Source organism: Aspergillus welwitschiae (assembly GCF_003344945.1).
Source record: "Aspergillus welwitschiae strain CBS 139.54b unplaced genomic scaffold BDQ94scaffold_55, whole genome shotgun sequence".
Lineage (NCBI taxonomy): Eukaryota > Fungi > Ascomycota > Eurotiomycetes > Eurotiales > Aspergillaceae > Aspergillus > Aspergillus welwitschiae.
In genome coordinates this window covers 1-24,274 of record NW_020798749.1, presented here as the reverse complement: position 1 = coordinate 24,274, position 24,274 = coordinate 1, and the positions used below count along the sequence as shown (strand labels likewise).

The 24,274-nt window shown below is 48.2% G+C and overlaps 14 protein-coding genes across 14 annotated transcripts in view; 8 read left to right on the top strand and 6 right to left on the bottom strand.

Moving 5' to 3' along the window:
• BDQ94DRAFT_153512 (uncharacterized protein) overlaps positions 1-30 on the top strand; it is a 1,201-nt gene extending 1,171 nt beyond the window's left edge. Inside the window, exon 3 of the mRNA XM_026768150.1 lies at positions 1-30. The gene's annotated coding sequence lies outside the window, so the exon portion shown is untranslated.
• Positions 31-415: 385 nt separating this feature from the next.
• On the top strand, positions 416-2,085 carry BDQ94DRAFT_153505 (putative mitochondrial tricarboxylate transporter (Ctp)). The gene is made up of 9 exons (XM_026768149.1): positions 416-518; positions 581-635; positions 688-708; positions 766-897; positions 971-1,118; positions 1,224-1,481; positions 1,544-1,579; positions 1,632-1,781; positions 1,839-2,085. Exons 1-9 carry the CDS (start codon positions 486-488, stop codon positions 1,894-1,896), a joined length of 891 nt encoding a protein of 296 aa, XP_026620648.1. The 5' UTR covers positions 416-485; the 3' UTR covers positions 1,897-2,085.
• BDQ94DRAFT_163430 (putative mitochondrial translation release factor (RF-1)) lies at positions 2,054-3,613 on the bottom strand (the record flags this gene model as incomplete). Its single annotated transcript, XM_026769737.1, has 3 exons — positions 2,054-3,073; positions 3,126-3,321; positions 3,438-3,613. 3 exons carry the CDS (start codon positions 3,611-3,613, stop codon positions 2,054-2,056), a joined length of 1,392 nt encoding a protein of 463 aa, XP_026620647.1.
• A 165-nt stretch (positions 3,614-3,778) lies between these two features.
• Positions 3,779-5,711, top strand: BDQ94DRAFT_111116 (DnaJ and TPR domain protein). Its single transcript, XM_026763566.1, has 2 exons — positions 3,779-4,920; positions 4,990-5,711. Exons 1-2 carry the CDS (start codon positions 3,943-3,945, stop codon positions 5,575-5,577), a joined length of 1,566 nt encoding a protein of 521 aa, XP_026620646.1. The 5' UTR covers positions 3,779-3,942; the 3' UTR covers positions 5,578-5,711.
• Positions 5,712-5,774: 63 nt separating this feature from the next.
• BDQ94DRAFT_111106 (protein-L-isoaspartate O-methyltransferase) lies at positions 5,775-7,095 on the bottom strand. The gene is made up of 2 exons (XM_026763565.1): positions 6,688-7,095; positions 5,775-6,463 (listed from the first exon to the last, which is right to left on the bottom strand). The coding sequence occupies exons 1-2, from the start codon at positions 6,853-6,855 to the stop codon at positions 5,846-5,848; spliced, it is 786 nt and encodes a 261-aa protein (XP_026620645.1). The 5' UTR covers positions 6,856-7,095; the 3' UTR covers positions 5,775-5,845.
• Positions 7,096-7,814: 719 nt separating this feature from the next.
• Positions 7,815-8,764, top strand: BDQ94DRAFT_163427 (uncharacterized protein; the record flags this gene model as incomplete). The annotated part of the gene is made up of 2 exons (XM_026769736.1): positions 7,815-7,980; positions 8,040-8,764. The coding sequence occupies 2 exons, from the start codon at positions 7,815-7,817 to the stop codon at positions 8,762-8,764; spliced, it is 891 nt and encodes a 296-aa protein (XP_026620644.1).
• Positions 8,765-8,895: 131 nt separating this feature from the next.
• Positions 8,896-11,315, bottom strand: BDQ94DRAFT_110939 (putative dihydrolipoamide succinyltransferase). Its single transcript, XM_026763563.1, has 11 exons — positions 10,898-11,315; positions 10,780-10,838; positions 10,644-10,715; positions 10,535-10,590; positions 10,105-10,449; positions 9,630-10,022; positions 9,513-9,572; positions 9,400-9,454; positions 9,279-9,346; positions 9,133-9,204; positions 8,896-9,072 (listed from the first exon to the last, which is right to left on the bottom strand). The coding sequence occupies exons 1-11, from the start codon at positions 11,080-11,082 to the stop codon at positions 9,028-9,030; spliced, it is 1,410 nt and encodes a 469-aa protein (XP_026620643.1). The 5' UTR covers positions 11,083-11,315; the 3' UTR covers positions 8,896-9,027.
• Positions 11,316-11,417: 102 nt separating this feature from the next.
• BDQ94DRAFT_153487 (NADH dehydrogenase [ubiquinone] 1 beta subcomplex subunit 9) lies at positions 11,418-12,191 on the top strand. Its single transcript, XM_026768148.1, has 5 exons — positions 11,418-11,595; positions 11,649-11,781; positions 11,846-11,924; positions 11,983-12,024; positions 12,086-12,191. The coding sequence occupies exons 1-5, from the start codon at positions 11,576-11,578 to the stop codon at positions 12,109-12,111; spliced, it is 300 nt and encodes a 99-aa protein (XP_026620642.1). The 5' UTR covers positions 11,418-11,575; the 3' UTR covers positions 12,112-12,191.
• On the bottom strand, positions 12,192-13,205 carry BDQ94DRAFT_153484 (histone H2A). Its single transcript, XM_026768147.1, has 4 exons — positions 13,010-13,205; positions 12,856-12,944; positions 12,600-12,803; positions 12,192-12,547 (listed from the first exon to the last, which is right to left on the bottom strand). Exons 1-4 carry the CDS (start codon positions 13,060-13,062, stop codon positions 12,489-12,491), a joined length of 405 nt encoding a protein of 134 aa, XP_026620641.1. The 5' UTR covers positions 13,063-13,205; the 3' UTR covers positions 12,192-12,488.
• Positions 13,206-13,698: 493 nt separating this feature from the next.
• Positions 13,699-14,280, top strand: BDQ94DRAFT_163424 (histone H2B family protein; the record flags this gene model as incomplete). Its single annotated transcript, XM_026769735.1, has 4 exons — positions 13,699-13,873; positions 13,928-13,999; positions 14,055-14,142; positions 14,193-14,280. The coding sequence occupies 4 exons, from the start codon at positions 13,699-13,701 to the stop codon at positions 14,278-14,280; spliced, it is 423 nt and encodes a 140-aa protein (XP_026620640.1).
• On the bottom strand, positions 14,255-16,659 carry BDQ94DRAFT_110831 (cysteine protease ATG4). Its single transcript, XM_026763559.1, has 5 exons — positions 15,937-16,659; positions 15,547-15,855; positions 15,328-15,496; positions 15,041-15,268; positions 14,255-14,985 (listed from the first exon to the last, which is right to left on the bottom strand). Exons 1-5 carry the CDS (start codon positions 16,085-16,087, stop codon positions 14,628-14,630), a joined length of 1,215 nt encoding a protein of 404 aa, XP_026620639.1. The 5' UTR covers positions 16,088-16,659; the 3' UTR covers positions 14,255-14,627.
• Position 16,660: 1 nt separating this feature from the next.
• Positions 16,661-19,208, top strand: BDQ94DRAFT_110849 (putative R3H and G-patch domain protein). Its single transcript, XM_026763560.1, has 5 exons — positions 16,661-16,964; positions 17,024-17,902; positions 17,971-18,101; positions 18,186-18,559; positions 18,629-19,208. Exons 1-5 carry the CDS (start codon positions 16,901-16,903, stop codon positions 19,080-19,082), a joined length of 1,902 nt encoding a protein of 633 aa, XP_026620638.1. The 5' UTR covers positions 16,661-16,900; the 3' UTR covers positions 19,083-19,208.
• BDQ94DRAFT_110867 (putative C2H2 finger domain protein) lies at positions 19,175-21,251 on the bottom strand. The gene is made up of 3 exons (XM_026763562.1): positions 21,020-21,251; positions 19,254-20,849; positions 19,175-19,186 (listed from the first exon to the last, which is right to left on the bottom strand). Exons 1-2 carry the CDS (start codon positions 21,136-21,138, stop codon positions 19,334-19,336), a joined length of 1,635 nt encoding a protein of 544 aa, XP_026620637.1. The 5' UTR covers positions 21,139-21,251; the 3' UTR covers positions 19,175-19,186; positions 19,254-19,333.
• A 1-nt stretch (position 21,252) lies between these two features.
• Positions 21,253-23,588, top strand: BDQ94DRAFT_110851 (Hemimethylated DNA-binding protein YccV like-domain-containing protein). The gene is made up of 4 exons (XM_026763561.1): positions 21,253-21,806; positions 21,866-22,019; positions 22,070-23,073; positions 23,134-23,588. Exons 1-4 carry the CDS (start codon positions 21,394-21,396, stop codon positions 23,306-23,308), a joined length of 1,746 nt encoding a protein of 581 aa, XP_026620636.1. The 5' UTR covers positions 21,253-21,393; the 3' UTR covers positions 23,309-23,588.
• Positions 23,589-24,274: the final 686 nt, after the last annotated feature.

Genomic DNA, 24,274 nt, shown 5'->3' with positions numbered 1-24,274 from the left:
AAAAAAAAAAAAAAAAAAAAAAAAAAAAAAAAAAAAAAAAAAAAAAAAAAAAAAAAAAAAAAAAAAAAAAAAAAAAAAAAAAAAAAAAAAAAAGTATTAAAATGGATGGGAAAAGCCCAGGGAGTGATTGATGCCGCCGCGTTCTCTCAAGTTTCACAGCTTACAGTCTTAAGTATGTAGCGCCTAGCGGAATGGAATCTTTAATCCCTGGGAAACAACCAGAATCATCTCAATAAATGTGAATGTATACCCCAATTTACGATATCGGAAAGAGTGATAATGGTACTACGGAGCCCAGTTTAAGCTTAACTGAAAATACTGTTCTAATTACCTAAGGTCTACCCCACGTAACTGGGTGGGTTGCGGGAATTGCTCTCGCCGAGCCCCGTATCCCTAGTATGACTCCTAGTGCTGAGTGTCTCCCAGCGAATACAAAGTAGTCAGCTAACAGGCTCTCACACGGCTCCTGCAGCAAATACCCGGCAATGGCAACCTCCGAGAACGATAAGAGGTCTAAGGTCTGCTGCAATCCTCTTGGTACCCAGCCATTCACCGATGTTTCTTCCTAACAAAGTAGTAGCCCAGCAGCCTGCGGTCCATTATCGCAGGCTCTACTGCCGGTGCAGTCGAGATCGGTAACCATCCTCTTATTCTAAATCAAGATATCGCTTGCTAATTTGATGGCAGCAATTACCTACCCGGCCGAATGTAAGACCTATTCAAGCCTGGACCTTCCAATGATCGCTTAACACCTGGCGCGCTCAGTTGCGAAAACCCGATCCCAGCTCAATCGCAGATTACCGGACGCAAAGAAACTCCCATGGCCGCCATTTGGATCACAATGGTACGCTGGGTGCACAACTTTGATTATAGGGAATTCACTTAAGGCAGGAATTCGTGAGTCCATCCTGTTCCACCGAAACGATCTTGACCCGTATGGTAGCTAATGCTGAGATCTAATTTAACAAAGGGTTTGTCGCCTTCGATTGGCTGAAATCGCTTTTGCAGGATGAAAACGGCCAGATTTCTGGACCAAAAACAGTCATCGCAGGTTTCGGCGCAGGATTTACGGAGTCATTGCTAGCTGTTACTCCATTTGAGAGCATCAAGACACAATTGTTCGTTAAGTTCTAACTCTCATCATACCAACACACTGGGCCATAGCTTCTGCTGCAGATTGTACAAATAGTACTAACTCTGTATGATGTCAATAAATACTGCAGGATCGACGATCGCAAATCACAAAATCCTCGCATGCGTGGATTCTTACATGGCAGTAGAGTGATTTTTCAGGAGCGAGGTGTTCGCGGTTTCTTTCAAGGCTTCGTCCCTACGACTGCACGACAGGCTGCCAACTCGGCTACTAGGTTTTCGAGCTACACGATGTTGAAACAAATGGCTCAGGGTTACGTCGCTCCAGGTGAGAAGTTGGGAACCGCGAGCACCTTCGCTCTGGGAGGCATTGCAGGCCTTATCACTGTGTACGTCTACCTACCCCTCGGGCATTGCTTGTGATTATTATACTGACTCTCTTGCGTGATAGCTATGTTACACAGCCTCTTGATACTGTCAAGACAAGGTATGTATCGGGCAGGCCAGGGGATATCAGCCGTACTCTGACACAACAGCAGGATGCAATCGCTGGAGGCCAGCAAGAACTATAAGAACAGTTTTGTCTGCGCTGCACGTATTTTCAAGGACGAGGGCATCTTCACATTCTGGTCTGGTGCTGTCCCACGGCTAGCGAGATTGATCATGAGCGGAGGCATAGTGTTTACGATGTTCGTGCTAAAACAACCCTTTTCGCCTGAGTGTGCATGCGACTAACCCTTTCATAGGTACGAGAAAACCATGGATGCTTTGGATGGTCTCGATCCGGAAAGGCGATACATTTGATGGGATACACTTTGGCCAGGAGGTGCGACACATGGTGAGAAGAACCATTACTATTTGGATTACCCAATGCATGTGAATTTTATAGTGTGCCATATGATATGACTGTATTTACATCATGCCTATAAGCGAATAGCTGTCTTTGCGGCGATACCTGACCCTATCGCAGTTGGGCACGCAGCCCTTCTTTGTCTTGGACTGATTCTTCAGCAGCCATGGCCTCTATTTCGCGCTCGACGAGCCATGTCCGTACGCTATCCATTACGGTTTCTAGGCCTTCACCACCATCAAGAACACTATCCAGGTTATGTATGGTGAGGCCGCTGCGATGGTCTGTGCAGCGATTCTGACCGTAATTGTAAGTTCGGATCTTGTCACCGCGTCCCATTCGAGCAACACCGCCCATTGCTCCTCTCCTTAGGTTAACCAATTCCTGTTCTCGGGCTTCTCGTCTTGCTTCAGCTAATCTCGCCCGCAAAACCTGCCAAGCCTTCTTCCGATTGGCATGTTGGGAACGTGAATCTTGCATAGAGACAACGGTACCCGTTGGTATATGGGTCAACCGAATAGCTGACTCGGTTTTATTGACATGCTGACCGCCTGCGCCACCGGCTCGCATCTTCTCTGTGCGAACCTCTTGAGGATCCACATAGTAGTCACTGTTTGGGTCCTCAAAATTGAGTGAACTATCAAGGCCACTCCCGGAGTCTGGAAAACTAGGAAGTATCATCACACTAACGGCACTGGTATGTGTGCGGCCCTTGGCCTCGGTAGCGGGAACCCTCTGTACTCTATGAACTCCCGACTCTGTTCTCAGGATGTCATAGGCCCCATCCGCGTCAACTTCCAGGACCGCTTCACTCAATCGGTCTTGCGCAGGGCCGTCTGCAACATCCTGTTTTATGATGCTATACCTGAAACCACGACGTGAACAGAAGGCGATATACATTCTCAATACCTCGAAAGCAAAAAGGCCAGCCTCGTCCCCACCTGCGCCGGGGCGTATTTCGAGCAAGCATGGGAGGTCTGCGAAAGGGTGGCGAGGTATAAGAGCCTTCTTTAAATTATCCGCTATGGCAGGCAGCGCGATCTTGCTGCTCTCCAGGTCTTCAACTGCAAGCGACCTCAGCTCAGCATCGGTTTCCGGGTCATCAAGCAGGGACAAAAGTTCCGATATAGACTGCAAAATGTCAATAGAGCTGAATACAGGAACACATTGGAGAAATACAAACACTATTTGCGTGTTCCCACTCTTTCAAGGTACTCGCGATTGGTGCGAGTTCACCCACTCGCTTGGCGAGTTTCGCATCAAATACCTCAGCCAAATGGGCGGAGAGTGTGGAATGTTCACTGGTCAAAGAACGAGCGCGTGCTAATAGGGCTTGTGAAAGGCCTGAGGAATCTGCCTCGGACCACGTCAGTTCCTTCCTAGACGGTGAAACAGAAATAGATATGAAGGAGGTATAGCAGACCAGTCTTTAGGCCGCGATGTTGTAGAAACAGACGCGGATTGGAGCCAATCCTAGCAGCAGACCGCACGAAACATCGAGCGCATATCCACGGCGCGTTGAACATATTCTACCGAGCTGGGGTTGAATAAACCATGCTCGTTGGTCCAGACTCTCAAAAATCCAGCTGCTGGAGTCTCGGCTAGCTCGAGATTTGGGGCATGCGGAGGTTGTTGGTATGGCAAGTCCGGATACGGGATCATCAGCTCCATACGGAAATCGAACGTGTGGTAATATTACCGTATGTAATGTCGTCGTAAAGGCCAGACTGGAAGAAGGTGGTCATGGATCAAGCTTCCTTTTTCCTTCCCCTTCGACGAAGGACGATATAGTGTCTGTCCTGCCCGCTACTGTTAGCATTGATAATATGTGAAGTGCTTTCCGACCTTTTCCAGGTCCCTCATGCTCTTTATACCTTCAATCCTCGGTCATCTATTCCATGCTGACCATAAGTCCTGACCTATTATGATATTTGCGCCATAATTAAATCCTGCTTCCATCGTCAAAGTCCCATTCCAGGTGTTTCACGAACTAGACGAACATGCACTTGCCTCTAACATCTCTTACGGTCTTTCTGGCCTTTCTTTCCGCTGGCCATGGCCTGCAGTCTTCTCAGATCCCCTCTGACACCCCACTATCATCGTTGATCGCTTCTGCAAAATCCCACCTTGCGGGTGGTTCCCCCCGCGAGGCCTTGGTGTATTTTGATGCGGCTGTGTCCAGGGATCCCACAAATTATCTTACACTCTTTCAGAGAGGTGCTACCCAGCTGAGCCTGGGTAAAAGCTCACTGGCTCTTGAAGACTTCGACCGGGTTCTTCAACTGAAGCCAGACTTCGAAAGCGCTCTTCTACAGCGGGCACGACTGAAGGCCAGCTCTGCTGACTGGGCAGGTGCGTTGGGTGATCTTGATAAAGCTGGTAAGAGGTCCACACCAGAGTATCAAGAACTCCGGGAATCGCGTGATGCTGCGTCTGCCGCGCTGGAAGCGGAAAGTCGCGGAGCCTGGGATGTCTGTGTAAGCCAGGCGAGTATAGCTTTGGCCAAGGCAACGATGTCTTTAAGCCTGCGGCGGGCTCGGGCACATTGTCGCTTTGAGACGGGTGAAACAGAACAGGGAATCAGCGATCTTCTTCACGTGCTACAGATTCACCCGAGCTCCTTGGAGCCCTATCTACAGATATCGTCGACACTTTTCTATGCCTTGGGAGACACGGACCGCGGTATTTCCCAAGTCCGCAAATGTCTACATTCTGACCCTGATTCGAAACCGTGCAATCGCCTTTACAGAAGGGAGAGGCAGCTTGTAAAACAGTTGCAAAAATTGGAGGAAGCTGTGAATGCGCGAAAACACAACAACGCCATTAATATACTGGTAGGGGTCAGTGGTGAAAGCGGTCTCCTCGATGACGTGCAGAAGGATGCTGCACAGGCAAAGGAGGATGGTCTTATTCACCCAAAAGCCCCGAGCAGCCTTTATGCCTCACTCGTCGAACGGACCTGCGAGGTTTTCCGGGAGGTTCGTTCACTCAACCCCTACTAAACATCCTCTTTTCGCGGTACATTACTAAATCTTGCATCACTTCAGGCGCAAATGCCCAAACGGGCTAGTCCATACTGCTCGGAGGCTTTGACTTTCGATCCTAATTCTTTACCGGCGCTCCTCCTCGAGAGTCAGCATGCTATTGACGAGGATCGGTTTGATGATGCTATACGGTTGCTAAACCAAGCCAAGGAACATCATTCCAATTCGAGGGAAGTTCAGGCCCTGTTGCAGAAGGCCCAAGTTCTACAGAAACGTTCCAAGCAGAAAGACTACTACAAGGTTTTGGGTGTGAGCCGCGATGCGGACGAGAGGACTATCAAGCGTGCTTATCGGCAGCTTACGAAACAGCACCACCCTGATAAGGCCATTTCCCAGGGTGTTACCAAGGAGGAGGCTGAGAAGAAGATGGCCTCAATTAATGAAGCTTACGAGGTACTTTCTGATCCTGAATTGCGATCCCGGTACGACAACGGCGATGACCCCAATGACCCAGAGTCACAAAGGGGCAGGCCATTTCAAGGGAGTCCGTTTGGACCAGGCGGACAATTTTTCTTCCAGCAGGGCGGCGGTCCGCAATTCAAGTTCTCGGGTCAGGGCTTCAACTTTCCCGGCGGTTTCCCTTTCCGCTGATGTTGGGGTCCGGACTTCTGAATGCTGGGAAAACATATTGTATTTAGATCATTCTAGTTTAAACTTGTTTCAATCTCTTTCGAGATTGACAATCATTCTGTGCCATGGCCAAGCCCTGGTCTACTAATACAAAGCAACACTAATTTCAACAAACCGTATTCATACACATTCTGCGGTCTCGGGTTCAAGTACTCTGGAACGGGTTGATTATGTCGATACAGATTGGTTTTGTGCTCCCCTCTACGTTCGCTTCATCCCTTGCACAGTCTTATCTTCCCGGGCGGTCAGTTAGAGGAACGTAGCTAACCTGGAATACTTTTTCCTTGCGGACCGAACCATCCCCACTTTTATCAACTACCCAGATATATTGTCCGCCCCCCAGCCCAAAGCTAGCCTCATCATCCTCCGCGTCAACGGGTATGAACATTCGCCCTGGTGCGCGGAGCTGCTCGATGAGTACGGGGTGAAGATGATGCGCGGCCGCGCCAACATGGATGGCGTCGTACGGTGCACCTTCTTTCCAGCCCAGACGACCATCGGCGGTGATGAATTTCACCCTTCCAGAGTCAAGGAAGTTGCTGCCATCTTTCGATTTGCGCATGTTTGTTTGTGCCAGTTCCACCAACTCCGGAATGTGGTCTACACCTATAACCTGGCCATCGGCTTCGCTCGTGGACGAAGGATTCACGACGAGGTTTGCAAGCACGTGGGTGAGGTAACCCGAACCAGACCCGATGTCCAGCACACGCGAGCCTGGCTTCAGGTAATCGATGAGGTATTCGCAGGCATGTCCATGCATGTGAGGAGCAGAGATGGTAGCTCCATGTCCGATGGGCTGCGGTGAATCTGAGTATGGCCTTGAGGGGGCATAATGGGCGCGATCGACCTTGCACTCTAGTCAGAAACGCCATTCCACTCAGGAAACAGGGAGGTTGTCTGGTCGTGCAGTGTCCATCTAGGTGCGGATATGTGGCTAGAAGTGAAGGAAACGGGGCGGATGGAAAGAGGAAGGAGGGAGGGGGGGGGGGCGATTGTGTCAACCCAGGTGTAAACGCTGGCCGCAATGTCTTAAACAGTGTGTGAAGTTCAGGGATAGGAGCTACTACTCACGCCTAGCATGGCATTCTTCACTCTTTCATCTTTTATCAGACCCGTCTTGAACAGGTTCGCGATAAGCTCGCTATTCGTGGAGCCAGAGCAATACCACGCCATTGACAAGGACCTTTGCAGAAGCTTCTTGGGTAATGAAGACACGCTTATGGGTGTCTTCTTTAGCATGTAGCGCGCAAGTGGTTTGTTTTACTTTAGGCCGACACAGCAAACGGAGCCAGTCGCAGATGCCAATATTTGGCCTGGCCTGTAGATGTGATCAGAGGTATTAACTGCAGGTACGTCACATGAGTATTGTAATCGTAGCCTTAGGTAGCTATGACGCCATGCTTAACCGCTTCCGATCACGTGTATGTACCCGGGGTTGAACCTCTCGGGATCTTGGTGAAGCACGCCGGAGAGCTTATGTATTGTCGATTGTTTTGTATGGGGATAGGCAAGCAAGCATGGTATATCATGCAGTAGAGTGTTAGTCAAGTGGGTAATTATACGTGACGGCATTCGCCCACTGATTGGTATCACTTTGATCCTTTGTACAGGTGTACATATACATACATATATATATATATACACATAAACTCGGGTATGGTCGTAATGATAATGCGTCCCGAGAACTACACCTATGCTCTGAACCGATGTAATCCATCATCATGTACAACTGAATACGCGCCGGAAGAAAAGAATAGGCCTTACTCAAGGAACCAAAGCCCATGGCCTTTCAAGCCTCAAGAAGCTAAACTCACACTGACAGACTACCTTGTACCGTCGGACTCGACAAGCAAATAACCCAATCGCGCAAGGGCCGGGTAACTACTAGTACTAGATAGCCACACTGGCTCCAACACAATTACTAATTAAGCACATTAACCAATAATCGAAATGACCAGCCAATCAATAGTTGATTACCTCGCAGCTATTCACGGACCGTAGTTAACCAATTGACCAGTTAAATAACCAAACACAGGGCCCGGGCCGGTATCACATTTTTGAAAATTCACAGGACAAAGCATACTGTATTAGCTCGACCCATGGATTGTGGCGGGATTTAGAAGCCCTCACCCTTTAAAACAGTGCGATCATACGACCAACAGAATGGCTGAATTGCTAGCTGGCTGCATCACCCCACCATGGAATCGCTCACAGCAGACCCGGATACCCAAGTTGAGGTAGACCTTATGATACTGGATTATCTCCTGTGCATGGCCATTGACCAAGTCCTGAGCCCCGGGAATGGTGGAGAGACACAGTATGCACATGAATGTGACATTAGCTGGAGTTTGAAAACTATCAACAGTATGGACACTCCTATGCGCTTGATAGCAAGTCACAGGTACTGACGCTCAACCCAACAGCTATCAAGGCTGCACTCCTACCATCATATATCCTTCCCAAGGACATGCAGATAAAAACCCAGATATTAGAACTCGCACAATTGTTCAGTGATGGCAATGGACATCCAGAGCCAAGCAGACGACCGGCTGTCGAGCCGTCGCAGGGAGATCAGCGCACAACAACCGAGAACAGGAGTCCAATAGCCCAGTCTGAAAGAAGGCCGCCCCAATTGCACCAATCCCATGAAAACGACAAACCACCCGCCCACAATAGCCGGGATCTCGCATTGAATAGATCCTACAATACACTAGTCAGATTTGTCGCCCTTTGCGGCACAGCGGGAGATAATTTACCAGATGGACACGCTGATACTACTGCAAAATTAATAACTGAAGCTGCACTGAACGATTATCACATGGCGGGTGCTCAATCGCCAGGTAGGTACAGGGAATGCATTGAACATGTTACTGCGTGCCTGCGCGAAGATCTGGACCCGCATGTGGACCAGGCAAACCTGGAATACCTGAGCACCCTCCTACCACCCATCGACCTTTTATTAGACGTGTCGGAAGGATCTGGGCAAACTTCATCACTCGGAGATACCACTACCCGTCTGGTACATCGTTTCCTGACCGACCTAATGAAGACACTAGACCCTCCAATACTCATTCAACTCGAGAGAGGAAGACTTGGAGGACTGAGCCGTGAAGAGACCCAGCAGTTGAAGGACAGGATAGGGTTTTGATAGTAGAGAGCGTCTTGATTAGTATGTACATGGTAAATCGAGCCAAAGTATTGGAATCCCAGAACAATCATAGGCAGCAATCAAGCTTAATGAAGTTTGTATTGTAAGCTGATACTCTTGGTTACATGTCCACACAGGACTGTTATTCTACAATTCGAGAGCCTAAGTGCAAAAAATAAAAGAGGCGTAAGAGAATGGGTGATGGATGCCTGAGACCTCCGGTACCCAACAGGTCAGTTCAATCAGCATGAAGCGTGAAAGATCTACCCCAGCAGCATCCGACGGGGGTCTTCAATGTATTCCTTGACCTGCGTTTAGCCAGAGTTAGCACACAATCCATAGAAAAATGTCCAAAAAGAATGATTAACCTTAACCAAGAAAGTCACAGCCTCACGGCCGTCCAAGAGTCGGTGATCGTAAGTCAGGGCAAGATACATCATCTGCTCGCAATATTAGCGACCATCACAGCCTTTTCTCCTTTTCTGAGGCTTCATGCAGAAGTATGGGAACATACAGGGCGAATTTCAACTTTACCGTTCACAGCCACCGGCTTGTCTTTGATTGCGTGGAGTCCGAGAACAGCTTGAAAAAGAATTAGATATACAACCAAGCGATACGCCAAGATTCAGACCTACCTGTCTGTGGGAGATTAATAATGGGAGTTCCCATCAGAGAGCCAAAAACTCCGCCCTAGGTGTACTGTTAATAACTGAGCGAACACCTGGTAGAAAAACAGGTAAGCACTCACATTGCTAATGGTGAAAGAGCCTCCAGCCATGTCCTCGATAGTCAACTTATTGTCACGAGCCTGGCAAAAAGCACGTTAGCCGGTTCTCATTAAGCCAGCTTCCAGAACATCCCTCACCTTCTTGCCAAGATCCGCGATTGCTTTCTCAATGCCAACGAGGTCCATGGTCTCCGCATTGCGAACCACTGGTGTCACGAGTCCTTTCTCAGTGGCAACGGCCACACTGATATCCACGTAATCACGATAAACGATAGTGTCCCCACCATTGGGACCTTCAATGGAGGCATTAACAGCAGGAACGTCTTTCATGGCAAGAACGCAAGCGCGAGAAAAGGCACTCATGAATCCGAGTTTGACACCAGTCTTCTTCAATACATCGTCCTTGTACAGCTTGCGGAACTCCATCAGAGAGGACATGTCGACTTCGTTGAATGTGGTGAGAGAAGCTGCCGTGTTCTGGGACTGCTTCAGACGTTCCGCGATTCTTAATCTCATTCTGTTCATTTTCACCTATTGAGAAAGTAAAAAGACTCTAATGTTAGTGGAGGAAAGAAAAAGGAAGGTAGATATAGACAATTAGTCAGGTACATACCCTCCGCTCTTCGCGACCCCCAACGCTGGGCTTCGCATCTTCGGAGACCTGCGGCTTTGTAGCTGCCGGCTCTGTTTTCTTTGAGGGACTGGGCTCCGGAGGTGTGGCCTTCTGGGAGGAAGACTGGGGTGCCTCGGGTGCCTTAGGTTTCTCAGGTTCGGAAGCCGTGGGCTTGTCAGCAGCAGCTGGCGCGGCCGGCTTTTCAGTTGCGTCTTCCTTCTTGGTTTCAGGGGCGCCACCAAGCTCCAATTTGACAAGGTCCTGTCCAACTGTGACGGTGTCTTCCTCGCTCACGAGGAACTCCTTGATGGTACCGGATTCAGGGGCATTAACGGATACATCAATCTACACAAGTGAGTCGCTGTTTTATACTCCACAGGGGCATATCCATTGCAGCAAGAGGCGGCCATCGCCCAGTCTCAGCGCTTACCTTGTCAGTCTCAATGGTTGCGATCTCCTCGTCCCGTTCAACGTAGTCACCGATCTCTGCCCGACAATATTAGCCCGATCTATATATGCTTCGAGTGCTGGGACCTCACGTTTGGAGAATTGCTTCAATGTCCCTTCGGTGATCGATTCCGCCATCTGCGGAACCTTGACAACAGTGTCCGCTAACCGGAAACAACAACAGGCTTTAGTAGAGTAGCGTTTGGAGACAATGGAAGGGAACTTTACCATAAGTCCGCACCTGAGTAGCCCCGAAAGGAGCGATACTGAAGCGAGACATTTTGGGCCTGTGACAACGGTTAGTCGTTGATTGCCGTTAATCAAAAAAAGACTTGATACCACTGACCCCAGAGCCGTAACCTGCTGGAGACTCGCGCTTGACTTGAGAGAACCATTAACGCTCTTCTGGAGTGCAACAGACGTCAAGCTTCTGGCGCGGCCGATGTGGAGGCTGCGGGAAACGCTGTTGTTTCGATGAAGAGTCCTCAGGTGTTGCCCAGAGAGGCGATGAAACGGTAATCGAGAAGCCATGATGACTGGTTTGAGTCCGTCTGAATATTCAGATTTGCAAGAACTGTAGGAATGTAGCCGGGAGTTGTGGTAGAATAAATAGGGCCCCCTAAAGAGTGGACGGTATGTTGTCGGGCTCTAGTCCAAGTCCTAGGTATGGATATTTCCTGTCGGGAACTGTAGAGTGACGAAACTTATGTCAGTCGAGGGCACTGCAAGCTCAAGCCCGGGCCGAGACAACCGGAATTTCCCTCAACAAGCGCGGCATTCCCTGCGCCCGGCAAATGAACGGAGTATTATTATTACGCTACTGCGGGCGTCGAAGCACACCAACTTGGTACTTTCGTGACCCGCATAGGGATCATTAACGGCTAGGCAACTGAACGAGCTGTAAACTTCGTGCAAAAACCCATAGACTACAACCCGACAGCCTTGGTGCACAAACGCCGCAGGCCCCAGAGACAAGTGCCTTAAGACAACTCACGCCTACGGAACGAATTTGCTGCAAATCACGATGCCTCTCAACGCTGGCGCGTAGGTTGACCGAAGGAAGAGCGAATAGAAGATATCCTGACTTTGTTGTCCAGTTCACTTTATCGACGGTCCCTGAAATTGGCTCTTGATTGGGCCGTCCACCGCCATATCTGGAGAGGACAAGCCGTGTATATTCGCTCACTTTTTGAGGCCAACAAAGATGTTCGCGATCCCCGTCAGCAGAAGGCAAGTGCTGCTTCCTATCGCATTGAATAACTAGAGTTCGAAGAACTGACGGTGAAACGGAAAGGTATTGCTGCAAGAGACAGAAAAGCTTCTAGAGACATGGAAACACCCTGACCCTTACCGCGCGCCTACGGCCCCGGGTGGTGAGTTGAACAGAGTGTGCTTTATGAATCGAAAGATCAGGATCTGACATTTCTATAGGCAGCAAATACGAGAGAAACATCCCTGCCCCTCAATTGCCTCGTGAGTGAAACAATGATGATCTGCTGAAAGTATAGATTATTGACGCGGAGATATCTGCTAGTTGCCTCGGACAGCTCGACACACTGAGTATAACTGCAGCTTCTTTGCGCATTCATCTTGTATACCTAGGTCCATAGATGAAAATAAAACTGACTATAACATCTATATGCTCTGAGCGACCATAATTATACGGGTCATATTAAAGGAAAATATAAAGACACGCCATTGGCTTTCAATGGTTGAGCAAAATTCCTACACAAGTCCGGACTAGAGGGTAGGATTGAATCCGTGAAAATGCTGTCGGTATCATTCCATGTCCGTAGACATAATGTACAACCATAAACTGTGGAAACTAGAAAAAAGAAATCGCAGAGCCATAAACGTTCCGACCAGAACCCCGTTATCACATCAATAAGAGAACCAAACCGCGCCGAATCAGAGAACCCAAATTAGAAAGAAATTGTTTACAGCTCCTGGCTTCCCGGGCCCTTTCCACTCTTGGGGGTCTTCTTGGGCAGAAGGTCTATGTATTGTCAGTACCACATGCTGAATTAACAAGTGGAGCCAGTACTTACTCTGGTGGATGTTGGGGAGGACACCACCCTGGGCAATGGTGACATGACCCAGGAGCTTGTTCAGTTCCTCATCGTTGCGGATGGCGAGCTGAAGGTGACGGGGAATGATACGGGTCTTCTTGTTATCGCGAGCAGCGTTGCCAGCCAATTCAAGAATTTCGGCGGCGAGATACTCAAGGACGGCAGCGAGGTAAACGGGAGCACCTATTATTATGAGGTTAGAGTTGCCTTTTGGGTTAAAACGAGTATCACTAACCGGCACCAACACGCTGAGCGTAGTTGCCCTTGCGGAGGAGACGATGAACACGTCCAACGGGAAAGGCGAGACCGGCCTTGGACGAACGGCTGTGACCGGGTCAGTATATTAACGAATATCTCGAGATGACGCTCGAGATGAACGGGTGGCATACGATTGGGCGTTCTTGCTGCCGCTGGCCTTGCCTCCAGATTTGCCTCCAGTCATTTTGTTGGATGGTATGTGAGGTTTTTTTTTCCTTTCGAAGGTGTTTAATTTATTAGGGAGTTGTCGTTAACAAGTGACGATGGCGATAAGCGTGATATGGTGCTAAAGGGTTGACGGCCAACGCGAGGGAGCGGAGGACATATATAACAACGCGATCAGGGTGACGTTGGACTACCCGGGAGCCTTTCAGATCACCCTCTCGCTTAGCGGGGTCAGCCAATCACAAATGAGATCATGCTCCGGCGCACCCATAGCTTGGCAAAGAGTGTTTGGTATGATTCCGCGCGTGGTCGCCCCAATTGGGTTAAGCGTGGTAATTAATAATTATCGTTTCGATACGGTCATGTTAGCGTGATCTTAGCCAACTCCCCACAGTGGACGACGCGTTCTCCCTCATCTAATCATACAGATCATACATAGATGTGACCGTATTGAAATTCTGCTTCTTTTGCGGACTCAGGATCAACTGAGTATTTGCGAGCTAGTATAAGTAGCGCGCCTCCCTCGTCACCGCGTCTCCCTCATTCTTATCCTCATCTTCACTCTATCCTCTGTCGACGCCAACGCAACCACCGTATCCTATACCCTTATCACAACTTTCTACATCTTTCACACCTAATCTCAAAATCTTTCAATATGCCTCCCAAAGCCGCTGAGAAGAAGCCCAGCACCGGTGGCAAGGCCCCGGCAGGCGGCAAGGCTCCCGCTGAGAAGAAGGAAGCCGGCAAGAAGACTGCTGCCGCTGCCTCCGGCGACAAGAAGAAGCGTGGAAAGACCAGGAAGGAGACCTACTCGTCTTACATCTACAAGGGTAAGTAATCTTAAGACTTTTATTCCTAGTCAATAGTTATTGACTGTGTTATAGTCTTGAAGCAGGTCCACCCTGATACCGGTATCTCGACTCGTGCTATGTCCATCCTGAACTCCTTTGTCAATGGTATGTCGTGAATGAAGCAGAGTTATAACTTCAGCAAGCACCTAACGCGGTCTAGATATCTTCGAGCGTGTCGCGACCGAGGCCTCGAAACTTGCCGCTTACAACAAGAAGTCCACCATCTCTTCACGGGAGATCCAGACCTCGTAAGTCCTCTGTCGATCGAGATAGTAGCAAATCGCTAACACCTCTCTAGTGTGAGGCTCATCCTTCCCGGTGAATTGGCGAAGCACGCGGTGTCGGAAGGCACCAAGGCTGTCACGAAGTACTCGTCTGCCAAATAAGCATTTTCTTCCCTTTTTTTCTTTCTGCAGGATTGTTCTTTTGCTACCTCGTCATCTGTTACGGTTTTGAGGTGGTGGGTTACAGGGTGTTCGCGGGATTCTAATGTGTCATGGGATGGCTTTATTTCTTTTTTCCCCTTGGGCCAAATGTTTTATGGTTGTTTTTTTTTTGTGACGTGAATGCGGTGTAACATAACTCGGATGTGGGGTTGGTTGCGCGGGTTTACCTTCCCCAGCAGAATTCGAATATCAAATTGCCTAGTTGCATGTCTATAAGATCAAAACGCAGTGGTATATCGGATCAAAGCTGGGTACTGAAGTTAAAGTAAATGTATTGACAGCAAGTGCTATTCGATATCATCCAGTGCTTCAACCTGGTCAAGTGCTCCCGCTTCCTGGTCGTGGTCAGGATTCATTTGCTTGAGTACATGGATAATCGGCCGTCCCTTGACGGCTTCTATGCGGTTTAACCAGTCGGCCCAATCTTCCTGGTTTCGAATGAGGAAGCCTATAAGCATGCTCGGATCCATGTCCCGCACGTGAATCCTCCTCAAGCGCCGTGTATGATAAGTATCAACCTCCTCCTTTGAGTATAGTTCGCCTTCTTGACGATCTGGAAGCGCAGGGCGGGTATAATGTGGATCTAGATAGAACAGATGCGACCCCTGGGCTCCGACAAAGTAGTGTGACGCCGACGGGCGTCCCCTAGTGATGACGTCAGCTTTAATGGTGAGGAATGGCTCATGGGTGGGCAATATACCCTGCAATTCCGACTGATTGAGGGAACTGCAACGCTGCTTTTAGACCATCCCCATAGACTGGGGTGATGTTGTCAATGCCGAGCCTTGTCCCTAGAAGTATCAGGGTAGGCTGAAAAGCACCGGATGTGTTTCGGGCGATATCCATGAATTTGTCCTGGTAAACTTCCGATGTATCATTCGAGACATATACTTTCAGTGTGGGATTTCCACACTGGGACGAAAGTGCTCTGTTTTATTGTTCAGTTCACCTTTTTATAATAGTTGCTAGGTGTAATGTGGAGCTTACTCTATGCACTTGGCGGTTGCGGAGGGCCCAAACCATTCCCCAGGGTACTTCCCGCACGATTCGGCACCATGTTTTACGAACCGATGTACGGAGAAGGGGGCAGTTGGCGTGTCGGCAAAAAGAGATAGTAGCTGTGATTCTTCCTCAAACCTTGCTCCACGGCGCCAGTCTGGTCAAATGTTAGCAGTGCATTCAGGCCACGCGCGTGAATGATAGTACCACGTCCTAGGACCAACATAGATAGTGCATTTGCCAGCAGGCTCTGACCGGATCGTATCATACAGCCCCAGCCAGTATCGGATGTGAATCCTTGCGTATCTACTAATTGGCTTCTTAGGCGTACCCCCAGTGTCATTGATGCACTTTTGTCGTCTCCCTCGACTCTAGGTATAGGGGGGAAATTGGACCGATAGGTCATCCAGATTCTTGATTCGAAATCCAACAGGAACGACTCAGGCCACGCATGTTCTGATGGTTTCCGATAGTTGGTCGTTCCCATCGCGTTCTCTCGGGTGTTGTTCTTGTCGGCTGGCACCGGTATCAGTGACATTTGGAACAAATGTGTCTTTTAAAAAGGCATGGGTTGGTTATAATTTTGCTTGGGCTTACGTGTCTCTCTTGGGTTGGCATCCTTGTCGGGATGATACTCTATCCCTAGGCACCATATTGAAGAATTAGGATCTTCATCATTCCTGGGTTCTGGATCCCAGAGATACTGTACGATGCGTTTGCTGCATCGTCCTATGTCAACTGTGTTCATGTCTGCTATCGTTGCGATACTCTAAGTTGCACTTCCCTGGTCGCACGGATGAAGATGGTAGGGTGTGGTGTTGTAGTACGTCACTCGATAAGATTGCACTATATATTATCCTCGGCCCGTTGGAGACGGGCAACCTAGATGGCGGGACTTTGAGGGAGAGACATCAAAAGTGCAACGCACTTTCCAAGAATGAGATAATGACAGTTATCAGCGCGACAGATCATAGGGTTGGTAGTGACAAAAGATAAATCAACCACAGAGGGAAGCTTGGATGTGACCAGGAGGGGTCATATAGTATCTATGCATTAGTTGTAGTCACGGGGCCAGCTAGGGCGGAAGTTGCTGCTACAACTTGGAAAGCTTAGAGAAGGTTATCATAGGCCCCTACTTGAGGTACACAGGAGAATCAACAGAAAACGACGATTGAATATAAAATGATGTATAGTAGCTCTGGCCAGTATTGACACGCCGTGTGGGAAAAATAGACCTTACTGTCTCTGAGTGAATCAAGGCCGCCCAGACCCTTCTTGATAAAGCCCGCCTGTGTACCCCGCCGGGCACCTTCGCCGGCTTACCATCATTACATAAGTGAGGATATGAACCGCAGATAACATTGCCAAGAGCGAACGGCTAGATTAAGCTTGGAAGTAGCAAAGGTACCATCTCAAGTCGCTTATCCTCATCAGATCGAACAAACACTCTTCTGTCTTCCAACTGACACAAGGACTATCAATATAATTCAAGAACAAGGCCGAAACCCAGCAAGCCAAGCGAAGAAAAAGAAAGAAAAGGGGGAAATAAAAGGCCTGGAAAATGACACGATCCAAGGCAAAAGTCCGGAACAAAAAGCAGAAAACTGTGGCGGATGATCTCTTAGGTACTCTATCGTATCATATCACCACTTCAGATTAAAGTCACGTTACTGACTTTTCGAAGATCCTGGCAAAAGCCATTTGACAATGCAGCAAGAAGCGCGCAACACTGAAGGACGCAGCCTATGGAGGACAGGTGCCTCACTACGCCACCAAACAGTCCGTTTCGTGAGCGCCCGGGACATTAACCGGGAGAGTGAAACGCAAACCCCTCCCAGCACAATTGAGACTACCGCACAGGAAGAGAACCTGGAAACACTGGCGATCAAGAATTGCGACCAGCCGACGGCTACATTCTTGCCAGAGAGCAGGCCGGGAAACGAGGACCCATCCTTCTGCGCCGAGTTAGTTGACAACCTCGAATCGACAGCGATATCGGATCCCATAGTTCATTCCACCACGCTGTCTCACGCGGATTCGAGTGAAGATGAGGTTGTGTTTCGTGGCCGGAGATACCAGCATGGGGAACGCAGATCCCACCCCTCGGAGATCCAGACGCAAAAGGTTGTCCCTATCGCCGGTAGTCAGCAACCAAGAGCATCCGAGCCCAGCGAATCGGAAATCCCTTGCTCAAACTCCGAGTCCAACTCATTGCCCGCTCCCAAACCATCACAGACAAAAAACTGCCCCCAGGAAATGGACAGCCCAAGTTACATTTCGCTTGCCAGCGATAGGCGGCTGCGCAAAAAATGGAAAAGAGACGACGATGACATACTCGCCGACTACATAGACAATATTGACAGCGAATACTCGATACTGGGCAGTTCTCTACACCCTGTTAAAGCTCAAGAACCAGACAATCCCGACAAGGTGGTACCAACGTCCGTTATGGGTTTGAACTCCGCAGCTGAAAAGAATCTGCGCCCGAATGAGGATTCCGCTCAACGCGGTAATATGACACTGGGCGATGAACAAGAGTGCGGCGAGAATGATAATTTAGAGTGTAAGTGGAGTCAGAATGCAAATATTCCTTGGTCGTTTCGTCTGTGGATGTTTACTAATCGGGCCAAGGTCACTACAACCATTGGAATCAAGAAATAAATCAAGAGGCATCGGTTGACCGAATATTCCGTACGAATGGCGCCTCACCCGCTTCATCAGACGATACAGACACAGAGGACGTAGAAGAGGAAAATTCTGAGGTAAGATACCTAAACATTCCAATTTCGCCAGACATCCCCTCGAGACCTGGATCACCCTGAAATCTCCTTACTCACCCTATGCAGAAACTGCACACATATGACAACGGTTTCTTTGCGTCTGCGACGGCTTTTGCTGATGCACTGGAATTTGATCCCTACTATGGATTCGATATCATGGACTACAACCGACCAAGTGTGAAAAAGAAGTCTAAAGGAAAGGGCCGTCCTTTGGATATCAATCTATCAGACAGTGAACTTGAGTCTGAGCTGGTGAATGCCTGGCAAAACGACAGGGCAAAGAAGAAGGCCAGGAAGCAAAAACGCGAAGAGCTACGCTCTCTGGGCCTATTGGGCCGGGGCCGCCAAAACCCGTCCCTAAAAGACAAATATTCCAATGGAATAGGCAACGAGGACCTGAAAAGCGAAATTCGACATTTTCTCCTCTCACCAAGAGACAGGTACATATATCTACACTCTCAGTAAACTGAACTGCTCCTGGTATATGATATCTGACACTGTCTCTGCAGCTTGGCTCTGCCTCCCATGTCGAAGCAGCACCGCAAACTGGTCCACGAGCTGGCCAATGTTTTGTCTATGAAATCGCAATCTCGAGGCAAGGGATCCTCGAGGTTTCCCATCGTGCACAAGACCTCTCGGACTCCTACATATACATCCAAAACCGTGTCTCAAATGGATCGGATCTTATCAAACGGGCGTGGCCAACGCGGGCTCAAACCCCGGGACTCGAAGACGAGCAAGCCTAGCAAGTCGCGCCGCGGGCGAACCGATGCAACCGTTTCCTACATGGATGGTGATGTCGTCGGAGGATCGGCACCTGAAATTGGTGCCGAGAATAAGGGCAGGGCTATGCTTGAGAAAATGGGATGGAGTATTGGCACCCCTCTTGGTTCTATGAATAATAAGGGTATTCTTCTACCTGTTGCACATGTTGTGAAGAACTCGAGGGCTGGGTTAGGATAAATAGCATGCGCACGCGATAGTCAGAGCAAGTTGGTAGTCTCGGCTTCTTTTCTCCAGTTTTCTCTTTTCGTTACCCTACGTGCCGTGATAATAGGGCAACAGGCCTGTAAAAGAGATACGTGTGAACATATCATCCGAAATAATGGTATGAATTTTCAATGGCGTATTTACTTGTTACATGGCCACGGTTAGTGCCAGTCGTTGATAGATAAGCTCTTGAAAGGCGCCAACGGGAAACCAAAGTACATCTTTTAAGCTCTTCTCTTTCTATGCCGAGTGACCTCCTGAACCTGTGCGTGATCGGACTCTTTAAGATGTGAAAAAAGCTGGGTCCGTGAAGGAAAGGAAGCGTTGCATGTTGTACACCGCGGGCCTAAGGACTGTCCTTTTGCCTGTTCAGCTTTTTTTATGCGCTTTTGTTTAGCCTTGCCCAACTTCTGAACGGCTGGCTTGGAGGGATCAAGCTCTAGATGCGTAAAATCCGAAGACAGACTAGCCGCCGCATTTGTCGTATCCTGTGTTGAATCACCGGTCAGTTGGAGTCGACCTTCGACAACTTCTCTTGAAGCATAGTCAATTTCACTTTCTGAGGTTTGATCGACATAGCCCCGTAGGCTTTCGTGAGATACGCGTTCACTGTGGATCTCACCGGCAATTTCCGGTGCCGGTATGCGACCCTCATTATCATCATTGCCGGGGAGAGTGTTTCCCGACGTGGATCTGCATGGTGTGCTTTCGGCGTCCGATACAGGCATAGCCTGATAATCGGGGATGAATGTCATGGCAGTCTGGGCTTCATACTCTGATGAATCTCCCGCTAGTCCTAGTTGCTTGTTTTCATTCCTCATTTCCTTTTGAAGCTGCCTAATAGCTTTGACATGCTTTTTGCTTCGTTCGTGTGCCTCAAACTGATTCAAACTCTTGAAACTTTTGCGGCACACAACACATTCGAAAAATTCCAGTTCTGTCTCGGTACTCACTGTCTCGTCATCTTCAAATTCCTCTGACTTTGCCCAGTCTTGCGTAACATGGTCTCGCAGCCTAGCTTGGTTCGCAGCCCGTGATTTGGCAGCTTGGGAGGCAGCAGATTGTCGGAGGAATTCCTGGCGCTGTGATTCACTTTGAGTGCTTGTCTTGTATCGCGGGTCGCGCTTTTTGACGAAAGCTACGAGTGATCGAACTGCATCGTTGAATTCACGGATGCCTTCGTCCCTCAGACGCTTATTTTCCTTCTCCATCAGTCTACGAACACGACGGTCTGGAGCTTCTGAGTAACGATAGACATCTTTCCATGCAAAAGACTTCTTTGTTGAGAAGCCGCCCCATGCAACGTAAAATGGGCGTACAACTTTTTCAAAATCGTCTCCCCGGCACCCGAACGTAGGATAGGCAATAAATTCCATATTTTCCCCACGGCAAGCGATCTCTTCCTCCATGGCAAGTCGTGAGAAGGCCTCACGAAGACCACCGTAGAAGCCATCCGAGGCATCTGAAAATTCCATTTGTGGACTGAACCTAGAAAAGATCCTATAGACATCGTCTGCAGTAGTCGTGCGCGAACTATATGGAGTTCCCGAGTTGCCAGAACTGCCCTGGCTTCCTAACAAGACATCTCGATGGGTATCGTACCACGAACGCTCCTGAGGGTCTGAAAGCACTTCGTAAGCAGACTGAATCTCTGCAAAAAGCTTTGTAGCAGATTCCACATTTCCATAGTTCCGGTCCGGGTGCAACTCAAGGGCTTTTCTTCTGTACGCCTTTTTAATTCTAAAGGGAGTATGGGGTGTTAGTGGCTTCAGGATACTTTTGCTGCTCATCCCACCAAGTCTCCCCTTCGAGGCCCGCTTTCATATTCCCTTCCCCATTCTGCGTGCCCTATTCCCAAGAAAAAATTCATGCGCAAGATTTAGGAAAACCGAAAGGCAAGGCAAGCTTACTCCTCTGCAGATGCGTCCCAATTCACCTGTAAAAGTTCGTAATAATCAAGTTTCTTATCGGATGATCTAGCGGAAGAGCTGGCGTTCTCTTCGCTTGTCGAAGACTGAAATTGGCCCATGAGTCCGAATGAAAGGCTTCCGTGATGAGGAGATGAAGGATGGATTTTGCGCAGGAGTAACAAGATTGTCGATAAGAAATGGGCTAGAAAGAGCTGATACGGCAGAACTCCCCGCTCAGGATCGAGCTCGCTTGGCTCCGATGTGCACCCACCCAGATGGACACGGATATGAGCGGCACAAACTTGTCATAGTCTAAGGACAGCCTTTCTTTCGTCCCAATTGTCGTCGTCTATTGCTGTGCCACATGTACCGGAATGGTTCCGTCTCTGGACTATTTCCCTGAAGAGTTGCTACATCAAATTCTTTGCTACTGCCCACCCCGTTCCGCTGCCGCATTAGAACAGACAGCTCGCGGGTTTCGCGGAGTAACAACACAGCCTTTACTATGGCGATATTATTGCCTGAGCCATTTTAAGCACTGGGCCCGGCAACATGGGTTATCAGCGAAGCTTGCAAGCCCTATCTCTGCGGTAGATTGGAAATCGCTTTACATACTAAGGCATCTAAAATACCGCGCGACCTGTCATCTTCTGGACAGTATCCTTGCAAATCAAGCTGGAAGAATCGATAAGGTTCGAAAGATTATAGGGCTTGGTTATGATGCTAAAGATGCCCTTCTACATAATCTTGAGATTGATTCCAATGTAGAAGATTACTTGGCAAGGAGGTTTGTTCTGTCTATCCATGGGACGACATCTCGTTTTAACTGTATTGCTTTGAAATAAGATACTATGCCGAGGCGCTCCTCACTTGCCTTCATCGAAGTCTCGCTGTACAAGAATGGGCTAAACTGAGAAATGGCGAGGAGGTGTCTCTAGACAGGGCATTAGGTGCATTCGACCTTTTTAGACCGAAGAGCGACTTCGGCAATTTAGAAGAGGTAAGTGACCCTGGGGCTTGAAAAGACGTTGCTATCTAATACAATTCTAGATAAGCGATAGACTGGACTCGATTGCCTCGCTACTTTCAGTCAATTGTCCAGACATCCACCAGCTCACGTCTCGTAATAAAGCCAGGGCGGTTGCGAAGTTCCTGAGGGCAAATAATTTCACCGGAATTGGTGAAGAAAAAGAGTACCATTGCTTGGAGCATAACTTTCTTGGTGTTGCTTTGAATGACCCTCAGCACAACTCACTTCCTCTAATTTCGGCAACTATTTACTGCTATGTTGCTGAACGAATCGGCCTGAACGCCCGGCCATGCGGGTTTCCTTTTCATGTCCATGTAATTATCATGCCGCCCATCGGCTATGATATTGACGATAATGTAATTGAAGACGGGACACGGGGCAGCCCAATCTATATGGATCCGTTCCGCTCAGAGAAGGAAACACCAATCACGGATCTAGAGTATCAACTGAACTTCTTAGGTGTCACTGCGGTCGAGCGAGCGAACTTCTTGGCCGAATCCCACCCTTCAGAGGTCGTCCTTCGGTGCAGCAAGAATATTCTGAACTCGGTCCAACGCATGACTCGGTTTCCTGATATGCGCCTATCACCAGTGGAGGTGGTTTGTGCGAAGTATGCTGCCATTTGGTCCTCTTTGTTGCTTTCGGATCTTGCCCGGCCCACCGACATCAGACATAATCTCCTATGGCTAATGGAACTTTTTGCGTCTGAATTTCCATCCGATATCCACCTGATTGAACAGTATGTGGCGCCTCTGCTTCATGGGACGCCCGAGTATGAGCATATTCTGGAAAGCCTCCATGTCATGCGTGCGGCGGACGAAATACCTAAACAGGTAAAGAGGCGCTCTTCCCAGCGGAGGCAAGTAAAATACTACGTTGGGCAGGTATTCAGACATCGCCGGTATGATTACCGAGCCATCATAACAGGTTGGGACACGGAGTGCGGCGCGGGTGAACAATGGATGAGAAGGATGGGAATAGATCGCTTACAGGGTGGTAGGCACCAGAGCTTCTATCATGTGCTGTAAGCTCCTTTACAGGTATCGATCTTATTTACAAGGTGAAGCTAACTCCTGCTCCCAAGAGTCGAGGATAAAAGTGTTCGTTATGTGGCCGAGGAGAATATTGAGCCGATGGATCCCGAGCTCTCAGAATTGCCCTCGTCACTCGTGGCAGTGGCGGGGAAGCACTTCAAACGATGGGATGAAGAAACGAGGACATTTGTCAGTAACATTAGGGATGAATATCCTGAGGACTGATCAGGAATAAGCTTTACTGGGTTGCCTATAGTGTTGGACGGGGCCAAGTTCAGGCCATGGAATCAGATTGTTAGAGACCGGGGACTACAGTTCCTCGGGGTTGCAGTAGGATCCATCCTAGTGTGCTTTTCAATTTGAATCCGTCATGGAACAACCTAGGGGTGTTGTTCACGCAAGGCCAAAAAGACCGTCATTACCTGCAGCTACCTGCGGATTTCTGGAATCTTACTTATAGGTAGCAAAAAATATAGACACGGGAACAGCTGGTATCCTATTATTTAAACTCTCTTAGGTTAATAATCTATGATAATACCTTTCTCTCTCATAGATTTCAGCCTGAAGACTAGAAAATAGCTTAACTACTAGTCAAGCTTGCTAACTAAGCGCGGGTATATATGGTTCTACATATTCTGATATTAATGTAAACAACAGTTGAACAGCCTACACGTTAGGCGGCCCATCCTGCTATCCTATATAAAAGATATCTTTTTGATACTACTATATCTCAAACAATACTGGATTTGAGAAGCTCTAAAGTTATATATAAAATATACATATATAAATAAATAACTGGTGAATTTTTTCGGATTTTTATAAATTTTCTTCATATAGAACATATCAGATTTTATGAATTACTGTGATAGAATAATCTAGTTATCCGAGATAAAGCCATCGGGATGACGTATTATAGTGGTTATAAAAGTTATAAGATCATTAATAACAGTTCTATATTTTTTTGATATTTATAAAATACTGATCTCTTAGTATTAAACTATCAATTCTCTAAGAATCAGTTTATTTCGTGGATATAGACTATTTTTATTATTATTAAATAAATTTGCAGTATTTAATAACTAATTTCTTATTTAGTTAACAGGTTTTTTTTTCTAATAAATAAATTCTATTATACTCCGATTTTTTTATTTTTGATTATCTAAGAAAGATACCATCTGTTAAAAATAATAA

What these genes read in the sequence shown, in the direction of transcription:
- BDQ94DRAFT_153505 (XM_026768149.1), top strand. Translation starts at nt 486, where the DNA reads ATGGCAACCTCCGAGAACGATAAGAGGTCTAAG. An exon ending in AATTACCTACCCGGCCGAAT is followed by an intron (nt 709 to 765) that starts GTAAGACCTATT and finishes TGGCGCGCTCAG; the next exon opens with TTGCGAAAACCCGATCCCAG. An exon ending in TTCACTTAAGGCAGGAATTC is followed by an intron (nt 898 to 970) that starts GTGAGTCCATCC and finishes AATTTAACAAAG; the next exon opens with GGTTTGTCGCCTTCGATTGG.
- BDQ94DRAFT_111116 (XM_026763566.1), top strand. Translation starts at nt 3,943, where the DNA reads ATGCACTTGCCTCTAACATCTCTTACGGTCTTTCTGGCCTTTCTTTCC. An exon ending in CCTGCGAGGTTTTCCGGGAG is followed by an intron (nt 4,921 to 4,989) that starts GTTCGTTCACTC and finishes GCATCACTTCAG; the next exon opens with GCGCAAATGCCCAAACGGGC.
- BDQ94DRAFT_111106 (XM_026763565.1), bottom strand. Translation starts at nt 6,855, where the DNA reads ATGCTAAAGAAGACACCCATAAGCGTGTCTTCATTACCCAAGAAGCTT. An exon ending in TGAAGAATGCCATGCTAGGC is followed by an intron (nt 6,464 to 6,687) that starts GTGAGTAGTAGC and finishes CTAGAGTGCAAG; the next exon opens with GTCGATCGCGCCCATTATGC.
- BDQ94DRAFT_110939 (XM_026763563.1), bottom strand. Translation starts at nt 11,082, where the DNA reads ATGGCTTCTCGATTACCGTTTCATCGCCTCTCTGGGCAACACCTGAGG. An exon ending in CAGCAGGTTACGGCTCTGGG is followed by an intron (nt 10,839 to 10,897) that starts GTCAGTGGTATC and finishes CCGTTGTCACAG; the next exon opens with GCCCAAAATGTCTCGCTTCA. An exon ending in GGGGTCGCGAAGAGCGGAGG is followed by an intron (nt 10,023 to 10,104) that starts GTATGTACCTGA and finishes CTTTCTCAATAG; the next exon opens with GTGAAAATGAACAGAATGAG.
- BDQ94DRAFT_153487 (XM_026768148.1), top strand. Translation starts at nt 11,576, where the DNA reads ATGCCTCTCAACGCTGGCGC. An exon ending in GCGATCCCCGTCAGCAGAAG is followed by an intron (nt 11,782 to 11,845) that starts GCAAGTGCTGCT and finishes TGAAACGGAAAG; the next exon opens with GTATTGCTGCAAGAGACAGA. An exon ending in CCCTGCCCCTCAATTGCCTC is followed by an intron (nt 12,025 to 12,085) that starts GTGAGTGAAACA and finishes GATATCTGCTAG; the next exon opens with TTGCCTCGGACAGCTCGACA.
- BDQ94DRAFT_153484 (XM_026768147.1), bottom strand. Translation starts at nt 13,062, where the DNA reads ATGACTGGAGGCAAATCTGGAGGCAAGGCCAGCGGCAGCAAGAACGCC. An exon ending in CGCTCAGCGTGTTGGTGCCG is followed by an intron (nt 12,804 to 12,855) that starts GTTAGTGATACT and finishes TCATAATAATAG; the next exon opens with GTGCTCCCGTTTACCTCGCT. An exon ending in CCTCCCCAACATCCACCAGA is followed by an intron (nt 12,548 to 12,599) that starts GTAAGTACTGGC and finishes GACAATACATAG; the next exon opens with ACCTTCTGCCCAAGAAGACC.
- BDQ94DRAFT_110831 (XM_026763559.1), bottom strand. Translation starts at nt 16,087, where the DNA reads ATGAACACAGTTGACATAGGACGATGCAGCAAACGCATCGTACAGTAT. An exon ending in TGCCAACCCAAGAGAGACAC is followed by an intron (nt 15,856 to 15,936) that starts GTAAGCCCAAGC and finishes TACCGGTGCCAG; the next exon opens with CCGACAAGAACAACACCCGA. An exon ending in GCAACCGCCAAGTGCATAGA is followed by an intron (nt 15,269 to 15,327) that starts GTAAGCTCCACA and finishes ACAATAAAACAG; the next exon opens with AGCACTTTCGTCCCAGTGTG.
- BDQ94DRAFT_110849 (XM_026763560.1), top strand. Translation starts at nt 16,901, where the DNA reads ATGACACGATCCAAGGCAAAAGTCCGGAACAAAAAGCAGAAAACTGTG. An exon ending in TGTGGCGGATGATCTCTTAG is followed by an intron (nt 16,965 to 17,023) that starts GTACTCTATCGT and finishes GACTTTTCGAAG; the next exon opens with ATCCTGGCAAAAGCCATTTG. An exon ending in CTCCTCTCACCAAGAGACAG is followed by an intron (nt 18,560 to 18,628) that starts GTACATATATCT and finishes CTGTCTCTGCAG; the next exon opens with CTTGGCTCTGCCTCCCATGT.
- BDQ94DRAFT_110867 (XM_026763562.1), bottom strand. Translation starts at nt 21,138, where the DNA reads ATGGGCCAATTTCAGTCTTCGACAAGCGAAGAGAACGCCAGCTCTTCC. An exon ending in TGGGACGCATCTGCAGAGGA is followed by an intron (nt 20,850 to 21,019) that starts GTAAGCTTGCCT and finishes TACTCCCTTTAG; the next exon opens with AATTAAAAAGGCGTACAGAA.
- BDQ94DRAFT_110851 (XM_026763561.1), top strand. Translation starts at nt 21,394, where the DNA reads ATGGTTCCGTCTCTGGACTATTTCCCTGAAGAGTTGCTACATCAAATT. An exon ending in GAAGATTACTTGGCAAGGAG is followed by an intron (nt 21,807 to 21,865) that starts GTTTGTTCTGTC and finishes CTTTGAAATAAG; the next exon opens with ATACTATGCCGAGGCGCTCC. An exon ending in CAGAGCTTCTATCATGTGCT is followed by an intron (nt 23,074 to 23,133) that starts GTAAGCTCCTTT and finishes CCTGCTCCCAAG; the next exon opens with AGTCGAGGATAAAAGTGTTC.